The 27935-nt window shown below is 37.0% G+C and overlaps 1 protein-coding gene across 1 annotated transcript in view; it reads left to right on the top strand.

Annotated features, from left to right (window-relative positions):
* COL4A3BP (collagen type IV alpha 3 binding protein) overlaps nt 1–27935 on the top strand; it is a 145979-nt gene that overhangs the window by 101937 nt on the left and 16107 nt on the right. Inside the window, 5 exon segments of the mRNA XM_025387384.1 lie at nt 3912–4004; nt 11577–11663; nt 14631–14723; nt 15543–15620; nt 25924–26019. Coding sequence (XP_025243169.1) covers nt 3912–4004; nt 11577–11663; nt 14631–14723; nt 15543–15620; nt 25924–26019 — 447 coding nt within the window.

Here is a 27935-nt window from a genome sequence, read left to right as displayed (position 1 = left end):
TGTATATATACACACTAAAGACTAGAAAGTCCTTGAATAGAGAAAGTTGTTTATCAACAAATATGTCTTTCAGGTAATTCTTAGAATTGAGAAAGAAAGTACAATGATAGCAATATGGTTTCACTGAAATTGTTTCATTCAGGTGCTGTGTGCTTGACTCTAGGCTAGGAATGGGAAAACAGTGATGAGCAGGAAATAGTCTCTTTAGGGGCTTAAAATCTAATGAGAACAATTAAATAGGTGATAATAAGAGCTACTATTAAATTCTACTATTTAATAGTAGAATTGTCTATATTATACTCTTATGTAGAGTTATAATGTCAGTTCCAGGATTCTTTCAGCTAATTGAAAATACTATTTTGTAGTGATGATTTTTATTGGTTACCTATAATAATAATCCTTTCTACAGTAGAATAAGTGTACTTAATTGTTAGCCAGTCATGTCCAGGAAGACCAAAAATTCTAAAATTAGGCAATTATGGTTAACAATGTTAAGGAGAGATAACCTGTTCATTGAAGATACATTTGCTTATGTTATTAGACTTACAGGTGTGTAATTTTACAGACATTTTCACTTTCCTGTAAGTCTTTAATATTATTGCTGTGCTGTGCATTTTTGTTTTATTCATTTAAAATGTATTACATACATAGAAGGAAGTGTACCAATCTTAAGTATACTACTTGATTTTTGTAATGTTTGTATACACCCCTTTAACCATAGTCAGATCAAGATATGTAACTTTTCTAGCACCCTAGAAGGTAACTTCATGCTCCTTCCTATTCCATATCATACCACCACCCCAAGAGGTGATCATATGGTTTTAACCTATGTCATTATAGATTAGTTTTGCCTGTTCTGGGACAACATATAAATTGAATCATACAATATACTTTTGAGTCAGGCCTTCTCTTTCCCTCAACATTGGCTGTGAGAGTCATTCATGTTGTTATATTTAATAGTAGTTTATTCTTTTTTATTGCTATACAGTATTTTATTATATGATAACTTTTTATTGTATGACTTCAATTTGCTTATCTCTTTTCCTGTTGGTGGACATTTAGGTTTTTTTCATTTTTTGGCTATCATGAATAAAACTGCTATGAGAGTTCTTGGGGCATATCTTTAGGTATATTTCTCATACCTTGGAGTAGACTTATTTATCCATGGGGGTATATGCTTAACTTTAGTGAATACTAATGATTTTCCAAAGTGATTAAATTAATATTTCTACCAGCAATGGGTGAGGATTCCAATTACTTTTAATTCTTGACAGCACTTGGTATTGTTAGGGATGTGTGGGTGTATGGGTGTTGTTGATGTTCACTCTTGACTGTACTTGGTATTGTGTGTGTGTGTCTGTGTGTATGTGTGTGTGGTGTTGGTGTTGTTTGATTTGGGGGAGAGTCTTTCTTTTTTTGAGAGACAGGGTCTCACTGTGTTGTCCAGGCTGGAGTGCAATGACTATTCACAGGCACAGCCATTAGCACACTACAGCCTTGAACTCCTCCAGGGCTCGGGTGAACCTCCTGCCTCAGCCTCCTGAATGAGCAGGACTACAAGCACATGCCACTGCACCTGGCTTAGTCATTCTGGTGGATCTGTAGTCCCATTTTTTCTTTAGTACAAAAAAATCAATTAATGAAATCTTTGGGTCTAATGAACCCATCGATTCATTGATTTCCACTGTCTTTAATGCTGATGTGGTATTTAGAAGTAGTATGCTTTTTGTGAGTTCAGTTTAGACTTTAATTTAGCCATTAAGTATAGTTATACACTGTATAATGACATTTCCATCAGTGATGGACCACATATACAACTGTGGTCCCATAATATGATAATGGAGCTGAAAAATTCCTCTTGCCTAGTGACTTCTGGATGATCCTGACCCTGTGTAGGCCTAGGCTAATGTTTGTGTTGTCTCTTAGTTTATAACAAAAAAGTTTAAATTGTAGAAAAATGCTTGTAGAATACAGTATAAAGAAAGAAAATATTTTTGTGCCGCTGTACAATATGTTTATGTGTTAAGTTATCTTACTACAAAAGACTCAAAAAGTTTAAAAAATTAAGTTCATAAAGTAAAAGTTACAGTAAGCTAAGGTTATTATTGAAGAAGGAACATTGTTAAATAAATTTAGTGTAGCCTAAGTATGCAGTGTTTAAAAGTTTATAGTGGTGTACAGTAATGTCCTGTGCCTTCACATTCATTCACTATTCACTCACTGACTCACCCAGAGGAACTTCAAATCCTGCAAGCTCCATTCATAAGTGCCCTATACAAGTATACTGTTTTTTATCCTTTATATCATATTTTTCCTGTGCCTTTTCTGTTTAGATTCACAAATACTTACCATCATGTTAAAATTGCCTATAGTATTCAGTGCAGTCACATGCTGTAAATGTTTATAGCCTAGATATGTAGGTAGGCTATACCATCTAGGTGTATATAAGTACACTCTATGATGTCTGTACAAGAATTAAGTCGTCAGTGACACATTTCTCAGACCGTATCCCCATGGTGAAGTAACACGTGACAGTAAATTCATGTGGCTTTCATCAGCCTACTTTAGATCACAAGCATAATCTGTTTTATTATGATTTTTGATGATCACACTCTTCAGAGTACTGTTTTTTTGGGAATAAGGGGAAATAGGAAGAGCTGTTGACATTTCCTATTGCCAGAGTGTCCATGAATCCTGGTTTGACCAAGGCAGTTCTTAATTCAGCAAAATTATTACTGACATTCCCTTTCACTTTCAGAAGTGTCATGCTTAGATTAGCCAATAGGGGGACCAAGCAAATCAGTCTTTTAGAAAATGGAATTTGGACAAGGTTAAAAAAAAAAGAAAGAAAAGAAAAAAGCCATATGACTGTACTTGAGGGAATAAAAGCATTAGATTATTTACAAACATAATGGACTCCAGTATCAGTTTTGACCCAGTGAACTCCATTGTTGTGGAAATAAGTTTTATATGGGACCAGCCTTTGTTATTTTAAGTGTTGACCTTGGGTCTTTTAACCTTTTAGAGCTATAGACCCTATCATTAAAAGGAGAGTGTTAAAATAGACCTGAAGTATTTTTCAACTCCAAAATACAGTCTTAAGCAGCAGTGAGAAAGTATAAGAAGGTTTTCTTTCTTAGAATGTCTTTTTAGAATTCATTGATCCCACCTACTGAGTTCTTTTCTGGTATTACTTGCTGTTTTTCTTCATACCAAAATAAATGTATCTCTTACTGGGGTTGGTGGGAAGGGGAAATATAAGAATGTATAATAGGTATTTCTGATGCTAATTTACCTGGGTGTTTTTTTTTTTTTTTCTTAAGTATACATGCAGTGACTTAACCATTTAAACACATAATCTACTTTTAAGATGATCTTAGTGATGATTTAAATTGTAGGTTGTGGCCAGGTGCAGTGGCTTACACCTGTAATCCCAGCACTTTGGGAGGCTGAGAAGGGTGGATCACGAGGTCAGGAGTTCGAGAAAAGCCTGGCAAACATAGTGAAACCCCATCTCCACTAAAAATAGCAAAGTTACCTGGGTGTGGTGGCACGCGCCTGTAATCCCAGGTACTTGGGAGGCTGAGGCACGAGAGATGCTTGAACCCAGGAGGCAGAGGTTACAGTGGGCCAAGACCATGCCATTGCACTCCAGCCTGGGTGCCAAAGTGAGACTCCACCTCAAAAAATACATACATCCATCCATACATACATAGTAGGTTGTAAGTGATTTAGAGCCTAGAGAAAAATGTTTTCTTGGGCAGAATAATACTCTTTATTTTTCACAGGAGTGTAATTTTTTTGTGTCAAATTATAAAATTTCAGTGAAATGTAGAGGAATTCCACCTAAAAGACTTCATTGTAATTAAAATGCCTGCCTCAAATTACAAATTTTCACTTCTTTTTAATAGGAAACTGAGAAGAAAAGAAGAACAGAGGAAGCATATAAAAATGCAATGACAGAACTTAAGAAAAAATCCCACTTTGGAGGACCAGATTATGAAGTATGAATTTATATTTTGATCTTAGAGAAACACATAGGTCATGTCTATCACAAAAGTGAATTTTTAATAATAGTTTTGTAACTTTATTCTAAATATATAATTTTTCTCTCAGTGTTTATGTTAATTCAGTGTATATTTCGTGATATATAAATGCCAGGCATACTCAAATATATATTTCTTATTGCCTACAAAGTTTAGGCTTTAAAAGGCTTAGTATTAGGCCTGTTCACTTCATAAGACAAATTTGTATCTCCCTGTAAAGATCATTTTTAATGTTATCTACTTTTTTTTTAACATAAAAGGAAACTATAAAGGAAAACTCTGAGTGCTTTGCAGACAAAAGATTTTAGTCTGTACTATACTGTGAGATCTTATCCATAGCTGAACATAAACTGTTCTTATTGTCTTTGTTTGAAAATACCTGATGCCAGCTTTTTTCTCCTTGTGTTTATTTGTTAAGCAGATAATAAAATCTCCCTCTCCATGTATATACACACATATGTTAAAATCTTATAAGCTATCTTTCTATATTAAGAGAAAAAAATGTGTAAGAAATATATTTGGTAATTGCCATTAAACAACGTTGAGACTAGGTGCACTGGCTCACGTCTGTAATCCCAGCACTTTGAGAGGCCAAGGCAGGAGGATTGCTTGAGGCCAGGAGTTCAAGACCAACCTAGACAGCATAGCAAGACCTCATCTCTACAAAATAAAATATAAAAATTATCTGGGTGTAGTGGCACATGCCTGTAGTCCCAGCTACTGAGGAGCCCAAGACTGCAGTGAGCTCTGATTGCACCACTCCACTCCAGGCTGGGTGACAGAGCAAGACTTTGTCTCTTAAAAAAAAAAAGTGTTGGCCAGCACGGGTGGGTCACGCCTATAGTCCCAGCACTTTGGGAGGCTGGGGCTAGGGGATCACAAGATCAAGAGCTCAAGACCAGCCTGGCCAATATGGTGAAACTCCATCCCTACTAAAAAAATACAAAAATTAGCCAGGCGTGGTGGCAAGTGACTGTCGTCCCAGCTACTCTGGAGGCTGAGGCAGGAGAATCACTTAAACCCAGGAGACAGAGGTTGCAGTGAGCCGAGATTGTGCCGCTGTACTCCAGCCTGGGCAACAGAGCGAGACTCCATCTCAAAAAAAAAAAGTGTTGCTATTTCTGAAATGAGCAGTTAAAAATGGGATATCAAGGAGTATCATTGAGGTGGAATAGAAGAATAAAGTAGTTGTAGTTATATTTATGAAAACAGAAGAAAAATTTCTTGCTACTTTTGCTCTAGAAAGGAAAACTAAACAGCTGCTCTGCTGTTGCTGAATTTTTTTATATTGGAATCAATTTCCAACTGTGATAGTACATTCTGATGAGACTAAAATTGCAATATTTTTTAATTGTTCTCAATTTATCCCTTCTAAAATGTATTAAAATTACATAATTAGCTATCCTCTGAGGTTTTAATATGAGGTATTATAATGATTATTTTTATTCTGAAGCTAAACAAATTATTTTGCTATTTTAGGATTATTATTTTGGAAGAAATACCAACTTTTTAAAGTACCTTATTTTTTAATATTATAAATAAAATGTATATTCATTATAGGAAGATTATACAAATAAGCCAATAAAGCCCATGTTTTAAATTTAACAATACTTGTACAGTTTATCATCTACCAGTAGTATGTAAGTATAATTTGTATACATATTTATCTCTGCTTCGATCAACACAGGTTTGTTTTTGTTTTTTTTTTTTTCCAGGGGGAGAGGACGGGGTGGAGGGAAGAGGGGCCTTGTGCTAGGTACATGCATTTACTAGTTTCAAAGCCAAAAAATTGCTTTATGTATGTGATTGAGCATTTTAAAACTTATGTTTATCAGACATTCTTTTTTTTATTTTTTAATTTTATTTTACATTGGAAGTACACACAGATGTTTGTTACATGAGTATATTGCGTACTGGTAGAGATTGGGCTTCTAGTGTGCCCATTACCCAAATAGTGAACATTATACCAAATAGCTAATTTTTTAACTCTCACCCCTCCCTCCCACCCTTCCTTCTTTTAGAGTCCCTGGTGTCTGTCGTTTCCATCTTTATGTCTGTGTGTACCTATTATTTAGCTCCCATTCATAAATGAGAACATGCAGTATTTGATTTTCTGTTTCTGAGTTAATTTGTTCCGGGACCAAACTGAGGGTCGGGTTGCTATTTCTGCGGCCCAATAACAAGATGCAGATGAACTAGAGAGGAAGAGAGTTATTTCTGTAACTGGTTACAGGGAGAAGGCCTGTACATCATCAGCAGACCAACTCCAAATTACAAAGTTTTCCAGAGCTTATATACCTTCTAAGCTATATGTCTACCTGTAAGTGTGCATTCATCTAAAGACCTAAGTTATTAACTTCTTTTAATCTATAACTAAGGTCTGAGTCCTGAAGACCTTCCTTTGGAGCCTTGGAAAAGTGCTAGGGTGATTACCCTTATCATATCTCCTACTAAATCATATAGGTTTGAGGAGTTGTTTCAGACCGCTAATAAACTTGTTTGTAGAGGACTGGGGAGTTTCTTCAGACCCACGGTAAAACTTGTTTAATCCTAAGTGGGTCCTATTAAGAATTCCTTCATTATTTTGTCACGCTTTAAGGCCCAGGAAAGGCCTAGGCAAAACTCGTGATGGACTTTTGTTACATGCCAGCCTTTGTATAAGGGCACTGGCTTTTAATATTTAACTTAAACACTCAGTCAGTACTGAAACAGTTGTTAGTGACACATGGCCTGTGAGAAGTTCACTTTGGATAATGGCCTCCAGCTCCATCCATGTTGCTGCAGAGGATATGATTTCATTCTTTTTTATGGCTGCCACATTTCTTTTTTAATGAATAACTTGTCCATGTCCTTTAGTGGTTTTTGGGGGGGTTTTTCCTATTGATTTAGAAGATGTATAGAATTTGCCTTTTTTAATTTTTTTCTTTCATACCTTAAAAAGTTTGGTAGATTTTGCCATATAAAAGTTTTAAACCTTCGTGTAATTAACTCCTCAGTCCTTTGATCCACTTTTCTCCACATTTGGTATCATGCTTAGAAGGGCATTTTCTACTTCAAATCGTTATTTATATTTTCTCATTTTTTATTTTCCAGTGGTCTCTTCTACATATATTAATACATCTGGAGTTTTTAAAATAATGGTACAATGTAGAAACCTATTTTATTCCACTAGCATTTGTTGAATAAACATCCTTTATTCACCTATTTGAAATGCACTTTACTCTTTCTTAGTGAAGAAACTGGTTAAGGGTACTTTATTTTTTTCTCACTAAGTTAAATTTACAATTCTTATGTAAACTGGGAACTGTTTTTACACTTCCCCTTCTTCCTTTTGGAGTTTTGAATCATCTATCTTTTCTTGTTATTGGTATTATAGTCGTATGGGTTTTAGACACTTATTTCAAACTATGACTCTTTTTGGTTATAATCAGACATTCATGATGTTCTAATTATAAAAAAAGATTTAAGTGTTTCTGACTTCTGTAGCCTCAGAAATTACTTTATAATCTTGAATTTATTCTGTAAGACTTACCATAATGTGACTGGGCGCGGTAGCTCACATCTGTAATCCCAGCACTTTGGAAGGCCGAGGCGGGGAGACCACCTGGGGTCAGGAGTTCAAGACCAGCCTGGCCAACATGGTGAAACCCCATCTCTACTAAAAATACAAAAATTAGGCGGGCATGGTGGTGTGCACCTGTAGTCCCAGCTACTCGGAAGTTTGAAGCAGGGGAATTGCTTGAACCAGCAGGTGGAAGCTGCAGTGAGCCGAGACCTTACTCCTGCACTCCAGTCTGGGCGATGGACAGACTCCATCTAAAAAAAAAGAAAAAAAAAAAAAACAACGACTTACCATAATATAGGGTACTGCACTAGGCTTGGAGAATACAACAAGAAACAAGGCTTATAAGGATCCTGCCTAAGGGCCCTACCTGAATGCATAATGGGAACAAAGACTAATAGACAATTATCATAACGCATGTCATGAAACACTTAAAGCAGGGAAGGTGTTGAATCAGAGATGTCTTTCCAGAGAAAAGAACCTCTTAGCAGAAACCTTAAGAATGAGTAAATTGAGTAGAGAGTGTTTTCCAGAAGTCAGAAGCCAAAGAGTATTTTTCCTCAGGCAACTGAAAGTAGTTCTCTTTGGAAGGTAGAGCCTCCACAAATTGAGAGGAAAGAATGGTTAAGAGACTGACTGTAAAGATCAACAAGAATTAGTTGAGATCCTGAGATAATAGGTTTTAATCAAGAAAATGACATTTTCAGATTTGCAGTTTAGAAAAGTCATTCTCCCTGCAGTAGAAAGAATGGATTGAAGGTAACAGTTGTGACTGGGCACTTGGACACTTTCTGTATAACAGAGATGAGAGTTGAAGGTGGCCTAAATTAGAGCTAAAGCAGGAGGAATAGAGAGGCAATGACAAATTAGATATAGTAATCCCCCCGTATCAGTGGTTGGGGGGATACATTACAAGACCCCCCCAGTAACTGCAGATAGTACTGAATGCTGTATACACTATGTTTTTTCCTATATGTACTATATTTTTTCCTATACATGTGTACCTGTGATAAAGTTTAATTTTTATTTTAACAATAACAAAATAGAATTATAATACTGTATTATAGTAAAAAGTTACATGAATGTAGTCTCTTTCTCTCTCAAAGTATCTTATTGTATATAAACCACAGAAAACAAAACCACAGAGAGGGGAGACTATTGTATTTGGAAAGTAGAATTGAAGGGTGTGATGATTGAATGAGGGAAAAGGAAGGAATCCAAGATTAGGCCCAGGTTTCTGCAGATAGGTGTGGAGATCAGAGAAGAGGTGAGTCAAATGAGAAAGTCTTCTATGTTAGATACAAAGATCTAACCCTTAGAAGAGAGGTGGTCTGGCTGTGAATTTAACAGTCATCAAAGGATGACTGAAGCATTGTATATAAGTAAGAATACTGTGTTTAGAGCAAGTATGGAACCCTGAGGAACACCAACATTTACAGGACAGGCAGAGAAGGGGAAACCTACAAAGGAGCCCCCCAACCACTGATACGGGGGGATTACTATATCTAATTTGTCATTGCCTCTCTCTTCCTCCTGCTTTGGCTCTAATTTAGGCCACCTTCAACTCTCATCTCTATTATACAAAAAGTGTCCAAGCGCCCAGTCACAATTGTTACCTTCAATCCATTCTTTCTACTACAGGGAGAATGACTTTTCTAAACTGCAAATCTGAAAATGTCATTTTCTTGATTAAAACCTATTGTCTCAGGATGTGAACAAATTCTTGTTGATCTTTATAGTCAGAGAACTCGTCAAGGAGAGTTGTTAACATAAGAAATGCTGTGCTAAAGGGCAGATAAGTAGCTCCTGCCCTTAGTAAGCATGATGAGATAAAAGGAGTTTTTTTAAGTCCCTTTTAATAAAGAAAATTTTATGCCAGTTACTTTAGTTCTTCTCCCAAAGGTTTGCCATTAAAGGAAAAACCATTTCATTTGGCAAAATACAATTTTTATTTTTATTTATTTATTTATTTATTTATTTTTGAGGCAGAGACTCGCTCTGTCGCCCAGACTGGAGTGCAGTGGTGCGATCTTGGCTCACTGCAACCTCTGCAACTTCCGCCTACCAGGTTCAAGCAATTATTATGCCTCATCCTCCCAGGTAGCTAGGTTTATAGACGTGCACCACCACACCCAGCTAATTTTTGTATTTTTAATACAGACAGGTTTTCTTCATGTTGGCCAGTCTGGTCTAGAGCTCCTGGCCTCATGTGATCTGCCCTCCTCGATCTCCCCAAGTGCTGAGATTACAGGCATGAGCCACCACACCTGGCCAGAATTTTTAAATGCTTTAGTTTTCAATTAGACTCTTGAGGCTCTGACATGATTGTTTAAGGACTAGAAATCCACGTGTACTAAATCACTGTAGAGTGAATGAATGGTAATATTTTTTAAATGTAGATGTGCTTAAATAGTTTTTAAAATCATTAGAAAATATACTTGAGTTTGGATATTTTGTGTTTTCTCTGATCAACAGAGAGCAAAGTTATCCTGCTGTCGTTTTACTGTCTTTGAAATGTTTTGACTTTATAAACAGAATCCTGCAGGAGGAAGGCCTCTAAAGTGTTGTTACTATTTTTTTCATGACCCTCTTGTCCCAGATGGTCATTAGATGGTTATATTCACTGTATGATACTTCACTGAGATATGCACTGTTCTGTATGTTTGTTGTATCTGAATAGAAAGGTGTTTTTGTTGTTGTGGTGGGTTTTTTTTGTTTGTTTTTGTTTTTTATGAAGTAGGTTGTAGGGGACTGAGTCCTCATAACCCTAAAAGAAGAACTCCATTAAGTCAGTATTTCTTATATGCCAAATGACAAGAATGTTACCCCATACCTCCCACCTTTCCAGTATGGTTCCAGGTTATGGTGGGGTTAGGATGATGTTGCTAGATATTTTTTAATGGACTAATGATGACTTGGCGTTATGAGTTTAACTGGGAAGATTTCACCAATTGTTCATGTGTCTTATTTTATATATTTTAACATTTAAGAAATTCTAAACCCAAGCCTACCTTTTAGCCTCTACTTTTATCATAATACAAAGCTGTTCCACTTACTGTCCACTTACTTGGTTCATCACAGCAGGAACATATGTTGATTGTTTACATTTTCTTATTGTTCTTTATATGTTTATCATCTGGAGCTGCTGAGGTTCCACTTGCATGGAAATCACTTGGGGGAATTATTAAACATGTATATTCCAAGGCTCCACTGAAGACCTACTGAGAAATAATTTCTGGGCATGGAGGCCTGGGAATTTTCATTGTAAGAGATCTCCCACACAGTTCCCCAAGTGATTGATGGTCATTATTCTGCCATCTAGCCAGACTATCAGGCATCAACTCAACTGTTATTTCCTCATGAAACAATTACCCCTGCTTAGGAAGATCCCCCTCTGGATGCCTAGCCATACTTATTAGCTGTAGTTCTTGTGCACATTTTGACTTACCTCATTGCAATTTTATATCTCTGTTGTCTCTGTCATAAGTCTCAACTATGCTACTAAAGAAGCCCTAGATAATATATAGTTGAATGAGCATCACTGTTTTCCAATAAAACTTTAGGGACACCAAACTTTTAATTTCATGTAATCCCCACATGTCATATTATTACTTTCATTTTTTCCAGCCATTTAAAAATGAAATTCTTAGCTCGCAGGCTATACAAAAGTAAGCGGCAGATTGGATCTGGCCCGTGGGCCACAGTTTTTGCCAATCCCTGCTCTAGACTATTATCCCAACATAATATTGGTCAATATACAGTAAGTAAATATATGAGTACTAAGTGAATTAATTATAACACTTGTGATTTTACACAGAGCATACATATGATCTAGTTACTGACTGGTTTGTAAATATGTGTTCTATAAATGTTTATTAGCTCAATTTTCAACCTCAAGTTAGTACCAGAGTTATCAGAGTTTTCCGTTTCTTTAAATAAACTGCTTTTTTCCCCATGTGTTGGAATAGGAAGGCCCTAACAGTCTGATTAATGAAGAAGAGTTCTTTGATGCTGTTGAAGCTGCTCTTGACAGACAAGATAAAATAGAAGAACAGGTATATCTATTATTGAAAATTCTAAGCTGAGATTTATTTTAACACTATAGGCATTCCTTGATGTATATTATTTCATGTAAATAGAATTTGAACATTGTGAACTTAGTAACCGACAAACTTAACTGTGAATATATTGAGTCACAAATGTAAAATATATATATATTTTTTTTTTTTTGAGACAGAGTCTCGCTCTGTCACCCAGGCTAGAGTGCAGTGGCGCGATCTCAGCTTACTGCAACTTCCATCTCCTGGGTTCAAGCGATTCTTCTGCCTCAGCCTCCCGAGTAGCTGGGACTACAGGTGCACGCCACCAAGCCTGACTAAATTTTTTTTGTATTTTTAGTAGAGGTGGTGTTTTACCATATTGGGCAGGCTGGTCTCGAACTCCAGACCTCATGATCCACCCGCCTCAGCCTCCCGAAGTGCTGGGATTGATTACAGGCGTGAGCCATGGTACCGGCAGTAAAATAATCGTTATAAGTCAGTTCCTTTATATGTGAATTTCCAAGCAGTAGAAAGAAAACCAATAATTGTTAAAAGGTATCATGCATAATTAACATGAACTTAAATAGAAATGTTCTTTTTGCTTTTTTCCTTTTAAGTGTCCAACTTAAACCATTCTTTTAATATAAAACATATATTTAAGTAAAAAGCTTCTTTGAATTTTTCTTCACCAAGTATGATATGAAAAGGAAGATAACCAAAAACTTAAGGTTTTTTCATCTATATTAGTATCATTGTTTTTATTAACCCCTTTATTGCCTTCACTACTTCACCTTCAGTTTCTTTCTCACTTTTACTTTGTTCCGTGTTTTGTCATCATTATTGAATTTACAGTAGTTACACCTAGCTGCTGTGGAAATTAAAGAAAAGTATTTCTTAAACTCATTAACTCTAGCTTCAAGATTAACTTGATACTTTGTCTTCTTTAATTTGGCAACAATACAGTTACTGTATGTTACCACTAGATGGTACTTAAGGATGAATTTTGTTATTTCCTCCCTTTGTTTAAGCTATGCTCGTTATAGTGGAAACTTAACCTTTTTGGGGGGAAAGTATTAATAAACTGTGGCTACAGAGTATCTTGCCAAATAATCATGTATGTGTCAGTTTTATAGTACAAATGAATTTGCATGGAAAAGTTAGCTTGTTCATTTCCTGTCCTTGCTAAGGCAGTACATGGCTACTATGCTCTTACTGGTCTACCTAGCTAAGGGTAAATCACCTACAGTAGTAACTGCTTCTCATGTGTATCTTTCATTATTTTAAAAAAAATTACTGATAAAAAGTTCATGTCACATTAATTTGTAAAGCTTATTGCTCATTTTTTTTTTAATACCCAAAAGATACTATGTACCACTCAAGAAGAGTGGGAACTTTCAGTTCCTAAATGGGCTCTACTTTTGGAAACCTAAAGTACTACCCGAAGCAGCATTATTTATTTGTTTCCCTTCGTTTTTTGTCTAGGATGTGCTGTTTGGGGAAAAAGTAGTCAACGGGTCAAGACATCAGTCTTACTCTTAGTTTTACCTCTAACTAACTTTGTAGCTATGAACTTATCACTGAATTCTCTGGGCCTTGGTTTTCTAATCTGTGAAACAAAGTAGACAAGATGATTCAAAACATCTCTTCTCTCTAAAATGCTACTCTACTGAGTATCAGTGCGGTAATTGAGTTGGGTTTGAGAGAATTGATGAACCCTTCTGTAAGCTTTAGAAAAAGAAATATTCATGGGGCCATCCAATCAACTTCATTCTATTCTTTTTTTTTTTTTTTTTTTTTTTTTTTTTTTTTTTTTTTTGAGACGGAGTCTTGCTCTGTCGCCCAGGCTGGAGTGCAGTGGCCGGATCTCAGCTCACTGCAAGCTCCGCCTCCCGGGTTCACGCCATTCTCCTGCCTCAGCCTCCCGAGTAGCTGGGACTACAGGCGTCCGCCACATCGCCCGGCTAGTTTTTTGTTATTTTTTTAGTAGAGACGGGGTTTCACCATGTTAGCCAGGATGGTCTCGATCTCCTGACCTCGTGATCCACCCGTCTCGGCCTCCCAATTCATTCTATTCTTGACACTGTTCTAGATGCTGTGCAAAATAGTCATTGAACAGTGCGTTGTTTTTGTTGCCTAATAGCCAGGCATGTTGATATGACAGATACAGTGTGGTAATATTCTGTAGAGTAGTGAGAGCTTCAGAAATCCATAAAATCAGTTCCATAGATTTAGATCATTTCCCTCTTCATACTCAGTATATATTGCACAGATCTCTGAACAACACAGCCATTAAATAGATATTCTCCAGGTGACATATCACACATTTTTGAGTTTACGTTATTTGCAAACATAGGGAAGGAAAGATACATGCAGTAAACTGGTGCATGAGAAGTGAGATCTTAGCAGTTGGTTGAAATAAATGAGAACAACCAAGGCAAACTGAAGAGGAAGAAGGAGGTCAAGTGGCATCTTAACAGGAGTAAGATGATGAGATGAAGGGCAGAATACCTTCATGGAGAGGAAGCAAAGTGATATACCTATGTTCTTAGGAACATGACTGAAGCAAACAGTGATATTATTTTCAATTTATATATAAACCTATGGGTCAGCCCTCCAGGGGCCTTATAAGGTAGAGTCATTGGAATGATTTGGCCAGGGTTTGGATAGGAGAGAATTGGCAGCAGTGTTAAGATTGACCTATAATAAATAATGCTATGCAGGTAGCAGGGAGTCTGACTAGGAGCAAAATCAAAGAACTTATCCCTTGCCTGACATAGTATCTGCGGAGTTAGAAAGAAGAGGTTGGGATGTCTGAGGCAAGTATCAGGATTTGCCATGTCTGTGAAGTAGTTTCATAATTCTAATGGTTATAAGCACTAAGGCGTTCACTAATCGAATGTTGGTAGTTCCAGATTATATTATCCATTCTTCAATTGCAAAATACACTTTAAAACTTTCCCATCTTAACATATGTTTTTTTAGTCACAGAGTGAAAAGGTGAGATTACATTGGCCTACATCCTTGCCATCTGGAGATGCCTTTTCTTCTGTGGGGACACATAGATTTGTCCAAAAGGTAAGCTAATGTCAGAGTTTACTAAAAGTACACCTTGTATTGTTCTTCACTGTTGGTGGAAATATATTTTATTTGAGATGGAGTCTCGCTCTGTCGCCAGACTGGAGTGCAGTGGCGCTGTCTCGGCTCACTACAGTCTCTGCCTCCTGGGCTCAAGAGATTCTCGTGCCCCAGCCTCCCTAGTAGCTGGGATTACAGGCATGCGCCACCACACCCAGCTAATTTTTGTATTTTTAGTAGAGTCAGGGTTTCACCACGTTGGCCAGGATGGTCTTGATCTCCTGACCTTGTGATCCGCCCACCTCGGCCTCCCAAAGTGCTGGGATTACAGGCGTGAGCCACCATGCCCAGCCAGAAATATCTTGTAGTATAAGTTTTCTCCCTTTTTCATGAATTTAAGTAATAGATTGTTTTTGATTTTATATATTGTATTCCATATACATCCTCCAAAACAGTTAGAAATCTTGTTCTGAAAATAAAGTTCTTTCATTTTTATTTAAGGGGAAAGTGGGGGGTGGGCAAATTAGGAGTGGCTAATCCAAAATAGTTAACCAGAAGTATATCCAGTTATACTAAATCTCTCTCTTCTTTGGGATTAAATGGTATTTCTTTGTATTAGTGGAAGCACTGCATTCTTTTTTGGAATGATTTTGGAACATAATACATAATAGGTGCATGAAGTCAGCAGTTGCTGCTGTGCTTGTTTCATATAGTGCTTTGTTTTCTTTTCCCTTTATCTTGTGTTTGGAAGTTGGTACTGAATGCTCTGTTGTGCCTTTGTTCTGATTACTTGGTTTTTTCTTTGTCTGTCTCTGGTAGCCCTATAGTCGCTCTTCCTCCATGTCTTCCATTGATCTAGTCAGTGCCTCTGATGATGTTCACAGATTCAGCTCCCAGGTACTGTATGAATGTATAGAGTGGACTTGAGTCTTTCTGTGCTATATTTCAGCCTGCTTTCCCAGTTCCTAGAAATCTTTGGGTTAGGCCACTGATTTTAGTTTTGAATTTTAAATAGTAACATTAAGCATTAAAAAGGTCTTCCTTGTCTACTAAATAGTTTCTCTGTCAGGTTTGCATGTGTCCTTTACTGTTCACAGCTTGGAATTTTGTCATATAGGAGGTACTCCAGAAAGATTTTCAAACTGAATTGAAACAAATAGAAGATACTGGGTTTTGGTATCATGTAGTATCTGTTTCTTCAGTCAGGATTTAGCAGTTTTGATGGATGTGGTCTATATGATATGTTATAGCAGAAAAGCAGATTTCAGCAGTCTCACTTTTAAGCTAATTTAAAGTATCTCCAAATTATATTCAGCAAAGAAATCACTTTTTAATAATATGTTTCATTTCCATTATAATACTAAGCTCCATTGAGCAGATTGTGTTTTCCTTATACAAATTACCTTTGGGTATTATAAATGAATATTTCTGTTCATATGCTAAATCTATGGAAATTTGTTTTAATTTTTAACATTGGTAAGGGTTTGGGAATTTAAGACAGGAAGCTGGATGCTTGCAGTCTCTACCCTCAAAATAAAATCAAATTACCATTGGAGGAAGTTTTTTTTAGTGTCAGCATTGGTTCTTTTTTAAATTTTCTTAATCTTCACATCTTTGCCATTCAACTTTTTATCTTTCTGGTTATTGCATTTTATTGGATTAGATTATATTATGTTAATCCTATATTAAAGACCTGAGCACTCTAGTTGGAATGACTAAGTTTAAATCCTGGTTAGCTGTATGATCCCAGTAAGTTATCTAACTTTTTTGTGCTTCATTTTTGTGATTTAGCTAGAACCTGACACATAATAAGTGCTCAATAAATGTTAGCTTTTATTGCTATTATAACATAATTTATTTGAGCTCATAAAAGTTTACATCATTATTTTTACTCTATGAGAGTATTGCTATAAAAGTTTTTAAAAGTCAAAAGAGATTTCTATTATTTTTATGTATATAAATAAAGTTTACATTAGTTTTTAACCTGCCATAGAGAAGAATATGGCATGGTGTTTTTCTGACTTGTACAGCTTTTTTCTCCTTGAATACTTTTAAGAAAAAGATTTAGCAACTCTGGATCAGAAATCATCCATAACCAAATGTACTACAGTTTATTTTACCTTTTGCCTGTCCATTTATGCATTTTTTTTTTTTAATTGTACTTATTTATTTTCGAGACAGGGTCTTGCTCTGTTGCCCAGGCTGGAGTGCAGTGGCATGATCTGGGTTCACTGCAACCTCCACCTCCCAGGTTCAAGCAATTCTCCTGCCTCAGCTTCACAAGTAGCTGGGATTTTAGGCACATGCCACTACGCCTCGCTAATTTTTGTATTCTTAGTAAAGACGGGGTTTCACCATGTTGGCCAGCCTGGTCTCGCACTCCTGACCTCGTGATCTGCCCACCTTGGCCTCCCAAAGTGCTGGGATTACAGGTGTGAACCACCGTGCCTGGCTCCACATATTTTTTTAAAAAGAGATCCATTCATAATGAATCTGTGACAAAACTACATAATACTAGGAGACTTTGGTTTATTATGCTAAGCTCCACATTGCATTAAAATAATATCACAGACTAATCAAGAATATAGGCATACATAGGCTATAAATGAAAAAAAATATAATGACAGCAAGGAAAGAATGTAAGCCAGTAATAAAGAATGCCTAAGAATTAGGGGTTCAGAACCCAAACCAGGGCCCTCATGGTAGTGCTGTAGAACAGCTGAATTGCCTTTAAGTACAGGTAACTATATCACTGAGAAGCAGGTGCCTATATTTTTACAAAATTTTGCTGAATTACAGCTTACTTCTTCATAATATTAACTTTTTGTAAAGCTCACATATGTAACAAGAGAAATCTTGCTGAATTTTTTTTCTAATATATTTTGCTCATGATTGATCCGATCCTGTTTTAACTTTTGATTATGTACTGTTTTGTATGCCAGCAGAGGTAAAAATGAAGAAAATTACATTAAGGTCTTCAAGTATTTACTGTCCTTGCTAAAGCATTAGTTGTCATTAGCAGATATGGACTCTAGCAATTAACTATTGTGATTAAATTGTGTACCTTATGTTTGGCAGTTCCTTTAGAATAGATGACTAATTCCCAATTGTAAGAGTTTCTGTTTCAGAGGATGTTACACTGCCTTATCACCCATTATCAAAGGATCTAGCAAGTTGATTCTGTACAGTCATACTTGAGAATATAGCATTGGATGTAGATCTGAAGTTAATATTAGCTGAGAAACATTGTGTTATCTGGAAAACTCTTCTAGTTCAACACAGTGTAAAATTATAGTAGTGACTATGCAGTAGTGTTACATTTTACAGTTCTCACACCCTACAGAGACTTTTGTATTAAGCAAAGTAAGAGGCTCAAAGGTTATTCATTAACATTAGAAACACTTGTTATATAACATCGATTTTTTATTTTTATTTTTGTTTTATTTTATTTTATTTTTTTGAGACGGAGTTTAGCTTTTGTCGCCCAGGCTGGAGTGCAATGGTGCAATCTTGGCTCACTGCACCCTCCGCCCACTGGGTTCAAGCGATTCTCTTGCCTCAGCCACCTGAGTAACTGGGATTACAGGCGCCTGCCACCACGCCCAGCTAAATTTTTTGCATTTTTAGTAGAGACGGAGTTTCACCATATTGGCCAGGCTGGTCTCGAACTCCTGACCTCAGGTAATCTGCCTGCCTCGGCCTCCCAAAGTGCTGAGATTACAGGCGTGAGCCACCACACCTGGCCTACATTGTTCTTAATACACAAATACACATCAGTTGCTCTACAACCCTTGAAATATTGGAAGTAGCCAAATTCTTTGTTTTGTAAGATCTTCATAATTAATTTAAAAACCAAGTCAACATTTTTAATCACCTTTAATAATTTGCCAAAATATTATATAGGCATAATATAATCCTTATTTACTCCAACAAACTTTAAAAGTCCAGATACATGTATCATACCTAGTTTCTTGATCATTTATATCAGCTCCTATACAGAAGCCTTCTAAATCTCTGGTAATTTCACTTTGCTGTTTACGTAAGTGTTGGCTCATGACTACCTTGTTCTTGTTGAAATGGTATTTTATAGTCTTGAATTGGTTGAAATAATCAAGTGTACAACTCAGAGATGCCCTGAAAATAGCTTAAAATAAAATATATAAATCTACCAGGAAATTAGTACCAACACATGAATCTGTCTGATGGGCAGATATTAGGAACAAAGTCACTCCAGATCTGAGAAATTAAAGTTGTAAAGGACTACAGGTTCTGTGTTTTGTTGTTGTTGTTGTTGTTGTTTGTTTTTTCATTTTTGTTTTTTTGGTTTTTTTGAGACAGTCTCACTCTGTCACCCAGGCTGTAGTGCAGTGGCACGATCTTGACTCATTGCAACCTCCACCTCCCAGGTTCAAGCGATTCTCCTGTCTCAGCTGGGATTACAGGCACACGCTATCACACCCAGCTAATTTTTGTATTTTTAGTAGAGACAGAGTTTCACCATGTTAGCCAGGCTGGTCTTGAACTCCTGACCTCAAGTGATCTGCCCGTCTCAGCCTCCCAAAGTGTTGGGATTACAGGCCTGGGACACCATGCCCAGCCTTTTTTATTTTCATTTTTATTTTTTTAAGGAGACAAGGTCTCACTTGTTGTCCAGGCTGAGTGCAGTGGCACAATCATAGCTCTGTAACCTGACCTCTGACCTCCTGGACACAAGTGATCCTCCTGTCTCTCAGCCTCCCAAGTAGCTAGGACTACAGACATTCCACCACACCCAACTAATTGTTTTTATTTTTTGTAGAGATAGGGCCTTGCTGTGTTGCCCAGGCTGGCAAGTTCTTGAAATAATGACTGTAGCCACAAACCAGAAAATAATTTTCAGGTGTACAGAGAATAGAAAGAATTTAGATTCATAAATTGATCATTTTGGTCACATTTATTTGCATAACAGTTCACATTTAAAGGTGTCACCTTAGAAATCAAAGGGGGAAGAACATCATCCTCAGTTGAAAAAGAAAGAAATCAAAGGATGTACAGTACATTTGCAGCTTAATCTATAGGGAGCATCATTGCAAAAAAATGGTTCTGTGTGAGGCTTTTTCCCACCTTTTGTCCATAGGAGCACATTATTGTTGTGGTAATTATTTCACCCCTCTCACTTTTTTAGTGTACAAGTGATGCATGCTAATTTTAGCAGAATTTGAAAGTAGAATAAATAAAATTAAAATAATAGTTTACTAATATTCCATTTATCTTCTGTCATGTATATGAGATAAATATTAAGGTGTATGTAATTATCCATATGTGCCAGATTTTTAAAAATCTTCTACCAAAATAGGTAACTCTATGTAAACTGTTTTATAATCTTTATTTTAAACTTATATATAGGCCCATCTTCCCATCAGTAAATATAAGTCTATATGTCTTTGTCTATGCATATGCATGGCTGAATTTACCTACTCACCTAATATTGAACATTTAGCTTATTTTTTATTTTTCTCTGTTGTATATAGTGCTACAGTGAGCATCCTTTTATATACATCTTTGCACCCTTTTCTAATTATTTCCTTAGAATGTATTCCTAGAAGCATAATTGTGGGAACGAAGGCCATGAACATTTTCAAGTGTTTATTATATTATATTATTTTATTTTTATTAATTTTAATACAGGGTTTTGCTTTGTTCCCCAGACTGGAGTGCAGTGGTGAGATCACAGTCACTGCACCTTGACCTCCTGGACTTAAGCGATCCACCTACCTCAGTCTCCTGAGTAGCTGGGACTGAGGACTACAGGCACACGCCCCCATGCCCAGCTAATTTTTTTATTTGTAACAGAGATGAGGTCTCACTGTGTTGCCCAGGCTGGTATTTTATTTAGTTCTTAAGAGATAAGGTCTCATTCTGTCATCCAGGCTGGAATGCAGTGGCACGATCATAGCTCATTGAAGCCTCAAGTGATCTTTGCCTCAGCCTCTTGAGTAGCTGGGACTACAGGTATGGGCTACCATTCTCAGCTAATTTTTTATTTTTTGTAGATACAGGAGTCTCACTATGTTGCCTAGGCTGGTCTTGAACCCCTAGCCTCAAGTGATCTTCCCACCTCAGCCTCCCAAAGTGCTAGGATTACACGCCACAGGCCTCAGCCAAGTTTTAAAAATTTTTACTGCCAAACTCTTAATTAGAAAAGTTGAACCAGCTTACGTTCCCAGGTCAGTTTTCTATTGATATAGTAGCACTGAATATTGTAATTCAGTTAACTTTTGTCAATATGGTAGACTAAAAGTGCTATGTTCTTAACCATCTCTCTTTTGGGTTAACAGTACACTATTAATTTGTTATTAATAATTGTTCTATCTAACAAGCCCCTCTATGGTTTTGTGAGTTTGTAGTAAGCGTAGTTGTATTTTTTTTCTTTTTTTGAGATGGAGTCTCGCTATGTTGCCCAGGCTGGAGTGCAGTGGCGCAATCTCAGCTCACTGCACACTCCACCTCCCAGGTTCAAATGATTCTCCTGCCTCAGCCTCCTGAGTAGCTAAGACTACAGGCATGCACCACAATGCCTGGCTAATTTTTTGTATTTTTAGTAGAGAGGGGGGTTCACTGTGTTATCCAATCCAGGATGGTCTCGATCTCCTGACCACATGATCCACCCACCTCGGCCTCCCAAAGTGCTGTGATTACAGGCATGAGCCACCGTGCCTGACCAACATAGTTGTATTTCTTTTACATGCATAAAAGAGAAAGAGATCTGAGCTGTTTTTGAGCCCTTCTAGACTCTTTTTTTTTTTTAAGTAGATAAGGTCTTGCTATGTTGCCAAGACTAACCTCAAACTCCTGGGCCCAAGCGATCCTCCCAAGCTGCTGCGACTACAGGCATGAACCACCATGCCCAACTTAGACTTTTATTGTGCTATCAAAAGGCAATTTTCTTTTCAGATTTCTGGGTAATAGTGTTAGAAAAAATCCTGCTTGGTAGCCTTCAGAAATGGCATCATACTGAGTGATTTAGATATGAGATGGAAGAAAAGGTTAGAATTGGAGCAAATGTCCCCCTATCTCAAATGGTTTTTGTTTTTTTTTGTTTTGTTTTGTTTTTTGAGACGGAGTCTCGGTCTGTAGCCCAGGCTGGAGTGCAGTGGTGCAATCTCGGCTCACTGCAAGCTCGCGCCTCCCAGGTTCACATCACTCCCAGGTTCACATCATTCTCCTGCCTCAGCCTCCTGAGTAGCTGGGACCACAGGCACCCGCCACCGCGCCCAGCTAATTTTCTGTATCAAATGTATTTTATCTCCATGTTGTTTCATAGTTTATTAATTTGAAGATGCTTTGTATGTCAGCTAATCATTTTCAACTCTAGGTCTGGAAAAATCAAGGGCATGATTTCTGAAATTACACTTAGCCTAAATAAAACTTAGAAACACTGTTCACCACCTTCAGTGTTTTTGACTGAGTCTTTTTCATTTATAAGTGACAGGAGGTGTTACTATAATATTATTTCCTAGAATGTCAAATTTTGAGCCTAACAGCATGGTAAATTTGGCTATATTTGTTTATTGTTTGTTTGTTTTATGAAACAGTATTTGCTTGTTTCCCACTTCATTTTTTTTTTTTTTTTTTTTTTTTGGAGACAGAGTCTTGCTCTGTCGCCCAGGCTGGAGTGCAGTGGCGTGATCTCGGCTCACTGCAAGCTCTGTCTCCCAGGTTCATGCCATTCTCCTGCCTCAGCCTCCCAAGTAGCTGTGACTACAGGTGCCCGCCACAACGCCCGGCTAAGTTTTTTGTATTTTTTAGTAGAGACGGGGTTTCATCGTGTTAGGCAGGATGGTCTCGAATTTGTGACCTTGTGATCTGCCGGCCTCGGCCTCCCAAAGTGCTGGGATTACAGGTGTGAGCCACCACGCCCAGCTTCCCACTTCTTTTTAATATGTAGTGTCATAACTGAACAGTAAAGTGAGCAGATTATTAGGTTAGATCTGAAGTGTCAGTCTGGTCACCAGTGCCCAAGTCACTGCCCCTATGGTAATATTGGTTACTTCATATTTTCCTACAGCAAACATAAAATTTGTTATAGTGAGATTTTTACCTGTATACCTCTCTTCTTAACTTTAATGTTATTACCTCAAGGAAGATATTATAATGAATGAAGATTCCATGATGAAAGCTTTGCAGAGTTTACTACAGTAATTTAGTACTTCATTAGATCTTTAGTTTTTTAGGAGCATAGCACTGAATGTTTGTTTCTTTGTTGAACCTTTTGAAAACTGGTTTTCCATTGATGCAGTGTAGCTATTACAGGAATATTATTTTTAAAACATTTTTATACAGCATGGCTGAAAATTGAACCTGGACCTGCCTCATGGCCTACCGTTGAAGGAATAGCATTTTTTGCCTACCTAGAAAGACAATGTTAAATATGCTTTCTATATATTTTTTGACTTGTGCTACCTACTGTGCGTTTTTGTTTGTGGAATCTGGTTTCTTTTGGACAAAACCACAAATCAAAAACACCTCATTTCTTAGGCATTTGAAATCCCTAATTCAGAATAATCTCCCAAACAGAAACACAACTAGCTGCGTTGTTTTTGACAAAAGAGATAAGTAGCATTAAAAATTATTTTAGGCCAGGCACGGTGGCTCACGCCTGTAATCCCAGCACTTTGGGAGGCCGAGGCGGGTGGATCATGAGGTCAGTAGATCGAGACCATCCTGGCTAACGCGGTGAAACCCTGTCTCTATTAAAACTACAAAAAATTAGCCAGTCGTGATGGTGGGTGCCTGTAGTCCCAGCTACTTGGGAGACTGAGGCAGGAGAATGGCGTGGGCCCAGGAGGCGGAGCTTGCAGTGAGCCAAGATCACGCCACTGCACTCCAGCCTGGGCAACAGTGCAAGACTCTATCTCAAAAAAAAAAAAAAAAATTTTTTTTGAACCCAATTCTGTTTTTTAACAGAATAAAATTCTTCTGTTCTTCACTTTCTTCTTTCACAAGTAACATATTGAAAGTAGGGTTTATTTGGGGGAAGCATTTCTTTCTGTCTCTTATCTCATAATAAATACAGGTGTGCTTAACTGCTAGTTTCCTACCTCAAAGCACATACTCAAATCTAAAGATTTTTAAGATTTTGGAATCTGAAGAGTGTAAACATTTCTCCTAATCACAGTGTGACACAGACAAATGAATCAAGCCAATGCTACTTTTATTTATGCATAGTAACTGGGACTTTTCTTTTTGGAAATCAGATACATTTTGTATGTATTAGTAACTTGGAATCCTGCATTAGTTATCCTTGCTCTCTCAAAGCAGATGTTGAAATTATAAAGGTGCACAGTTTCTCCATGCAACACTGAAAGTTACATTTTCCAAGGCTTTGTAAAATTGTAGAATGTCCTGTTAAATTTCTGTCAAATCAGTAACTCACACTGTTTTCAGAATTATGAATAAAGGAATAAAATATTGTTAGTGTTTATTTAGTACAAAAGTAGATTATAGAATCTCCGCATTTTTATCAAAAATATTCTTTGTGATGGTTGATGTATCAGGAGACACTTAAGGCCATATCTGCTTTCAGTAATCAAAAATGCATTTAAGATGTAGAAACTTGAGGTAGCAGAAGTATACATCACTATAACATATTGATAACATCCTTTGGTATAGAAAATTATATTCCCAGAGTGAGTTTCTTTTTTAAAACCGTTAATGAGGCCAAGGTGGGAAGATGACTTCAAGACCAGCCTGGGCAAGATGGCGAGACCCTGTCTCTACAAAAAATTAACTGGGTGTGGTGGTGTACTCCTGTAATCCCACCTACTCAGAGTCTGAGGCAGGAGGATCCCCTGAGCCCAGGAAATTGTAGTGGCAGTGAGCTATGATCATACTACTGTACTCCAGTCTGGGCCACGAAGTGAGACCCTGTCTCTTAAAAAAAAAAAAAAAAAAAATTAGCTGGGCATGGTGGCATAGGCCTGTAGTTTTAGCTACTTACGAGGCTGAGGCAGGAGGATCACTTGAGTCCAGAAGTTCAAGATTACAGTGAGTTATGATTGTGCCGCTGCACTCCAACCTGTGTGACAGAATAACCCTGTCTCTTGGGTGGGGGGTGGGGAGTTGATTATTTACTTTGAAATATGCTCAAAACTGATTCCTGTTCTATATTCCTAATGAACAGAATAGACTTTATATAAAACAAACGAACTTTAGGATAAAATTTAATGGAAGTATGACATATATGTGTGTGTGTGTATATATATATTTTCCAGCTCTTCTGTCTTCTAATATATTTATTACATAAAATGAAATTACTTTGTTTCCACTTTGTATCACTTCAGTTCTCCAATAAATCTGAGAATTCTGGTAGTGTGAAATATTCAACTTTGTTTGCTTATTTACATAAAATGTATAAGGACAATTTGTGATAGTTGAGTTACATTTAAATATCAGTAAAAAGTTGTTATAAATTCAAATTTAAAATTTTTTTAAGGAAATTGTTAGAAATTTTAAAATGAACTAAAAGGTGATTATGTGTAAATGCTTGAATATATGAATATTAGCATTGTCCCTGAAAGAATTTAGAACAAAGAAATTGGAATCAAATAAGGATTTGATTATTTTTAAATTGGCTTATATTCCATTGTAAAACAGAGGTTTATCAGTGGCATAAGGAAGGTTTTTCACCTTTTTTGTATTGAAATCTTTGACATATACGTATATATCTTTGCTAATCTTTGCTCATATGAGAGCAAAGATGTGCTCTCTATATATATGTCTTTGTTCATATCAGACCTTCCTGATATCTCTACATAGTCTTAAATATAGAAACATTGGACGGGATGATCTCTGTGCCCCTTTTATCTATACTGTTCCATTATTTTATACTTTAACACATTATCTCTGTTTTATGATATAGAATGGAATATTTCTTTTTTCCAGAAAATGCTTATTGGTCAGTTGATACACATTAGGCCAATATGTGTTACTTGAGTGACCCATCTTCCTTCTTTTCATTTCTGTCTCCTGTCATTAACCTGGATATCTGGAATGTGGACCAAACTCTTCAAACGCTATGTAAAACCTCCTCACCTTTGTCCATTTGGTTGCTCAGCTACTAAGAGCACCATTTCTGAACTGAAGTTAACTGAATACCATTCTGTTTTAGAGATTATGACATACCTATTGGATTCTCATGCCTTTTTCCTCCCCTCACAAGGTTGAAGAGATGGTGCAGAACCACATGACTTACTCATTACAGGATGTAGGCGGAGATGCCAATTGGCAGTTGGTTGTAGAAGAAGGAGAAATGAAGGTAATTCCCCCTGAAATGTTGTAGATTGCCAAAGGCATCTCTGTTTCAGTCATATTATCATTACTATTGATATGAATAAGGATAGCACTTTCAACTTACCTTTAAAACAAATTATTACATGTGATCAAAGCAGTATCATATATGGAGCAATAGAATGTCTTTTTGCTTTTCTGGCTTTGCCTTTACTAAAATTTCTTTATGATTGTAATATAAATGTATGATTAAACCTTTCTGTTTTGACTGGGCCATGAAGAAAATAAAATTTGGAGAATTAGATATGAAAGGTCACAATTAGCTGATGGTCCTGTATTTGGATACTTCCTTTTGTTTGTTTTTTTTTAACATACTGAATGTTGTGCCTAGATGACACTTTGTTTCTCTCCCTTTTTGGTCTATACCCTCCTTTTCTTTTCTCTTACTGCACCTTTATTTGATGTTCAGACATTGGTCAGTTAATCTTGTTTACATCCCTAAACACAGGGACGGAAAATAAGAGCAAGGAATGAGAGAAGAAAAGGAATATTGACATTTAAAAGGTACTATTGGCCAGGCACAGTGGCTCATACCCGTAATCCCAGCACTTTAGGAGGACATGGCAGGTGGATTACTTGAGCTCAGGGGTTCAAGTCAAACCTGGGCAACACGGTGAAACCCCATCTCTACAAAAAATACAAAAATTAGCCAGGTGCAGTGCCACACACCTGTGGTCCTAGCTACTCAGGAGGCTGAGGCGAAAGATCCCTTGAGCCAGGGAGGTCAAGGCTGCAATGAGCCACATTTGTGCCACTGCACTCTAGCCTGGGTGACAAACTAAGACCCTGTCTAAAAAAATAGTGTATATATATATATGTGTGTGTGTGCATGCTATTACTTGGCCCCATCTGATAACGTACTGAGTGAAGAGTACAGATGAGTGGTGGAGAAAATCAGAAAAGAAAGATCTCTGTGATTTGAAACAATTAGATTGTTTTACAATGCAGAGAAGCATTTGAACTGCATCTGGAAATAATAACAAAATTGTTTTTATTAATTTATTAATAATGATGTGAGCAAAAACTTGAAAGCAAACTTTTTAGTCGGGATTTTTGCATAATCTGTGTTGACCAGAATTATTCTAGCAAATAAGATATAATATTAGATGCTGAGATCTCCTCTCATCTTGAATAAGGAACAAATTAAGACATAAAATAAAAGAGACAGATAAATGAGTTACCAGAATGTTAGCTATAATTCTGATAAGGTGATTGTAGAAAATAGTTTGAGATCAGCTGCTACAGGGTCTTGTTATTCCAGAATTAAGCATGTTCCTGGCATTGCTGGATAATCACAAACCTTCACTACAGAAGCAGGCCAGGATGTATGCTCTTTGCGGAAGAAAGGGTTGAGCCACACCTGCCTTATTTGTTCTGTAGTCATCATTTAGTCACGGTAGAGTCACCTACCTCTAAGGAGGAGGAAGTGAAGCACTGAAGAGAAGCCAGGAGTGATGGTCTAGATGAAGTCTCTCCAGCTGGAACGAGGAATAGAAAATAAGTACTCCTACAGCCCACAGTGTTAGAGAAATTGGACCTAGATTATGAGAAGCATAAAGTTACTCTCTAAAGAGAATAGTCATTGTCTATAACAATTATCTGTAACAGTAGATTAGCCACTGTATGAAAAGTATCTTTTTTTTTTTTTTTTTTTTTTTTTTTGGTAATCCCGACTAACTGGGATTACAGGCACCCACCACTATGCTGGGCTAGTTTTTGTATTTTTAGTAGAGATGGGGTTTCACCGTATTGGCTTGGCTGGTTTCAAACTCCTGACCTCAGGTGATATGCCCACCTCAGCCTCCCAAAGTGCTGGGATAGAAAAGTATAATTTTAAGAAGATCAAGCTGATAGGGAAGAAACTGGAGAACAAGCAGACTACTT

This window comes from Theropithecus gelada, chromosome 6 (genome assembly GCF_003255815.1).
Source record: "Theropithecus gelada isolate Dixy chromosome 6, Tgel_1.0, whole genome shotgun sequence".
NCBI lineage: Eukaryota > Metazoa > Chordata > Mammalia > Primates > Cercopithecidae > Theropithecus > Theropithecus gelada.
Note: the sequence above shows the minus strand (reverse complement) of the source record. Positions and strands in the feature narration are given on the sequence as shown.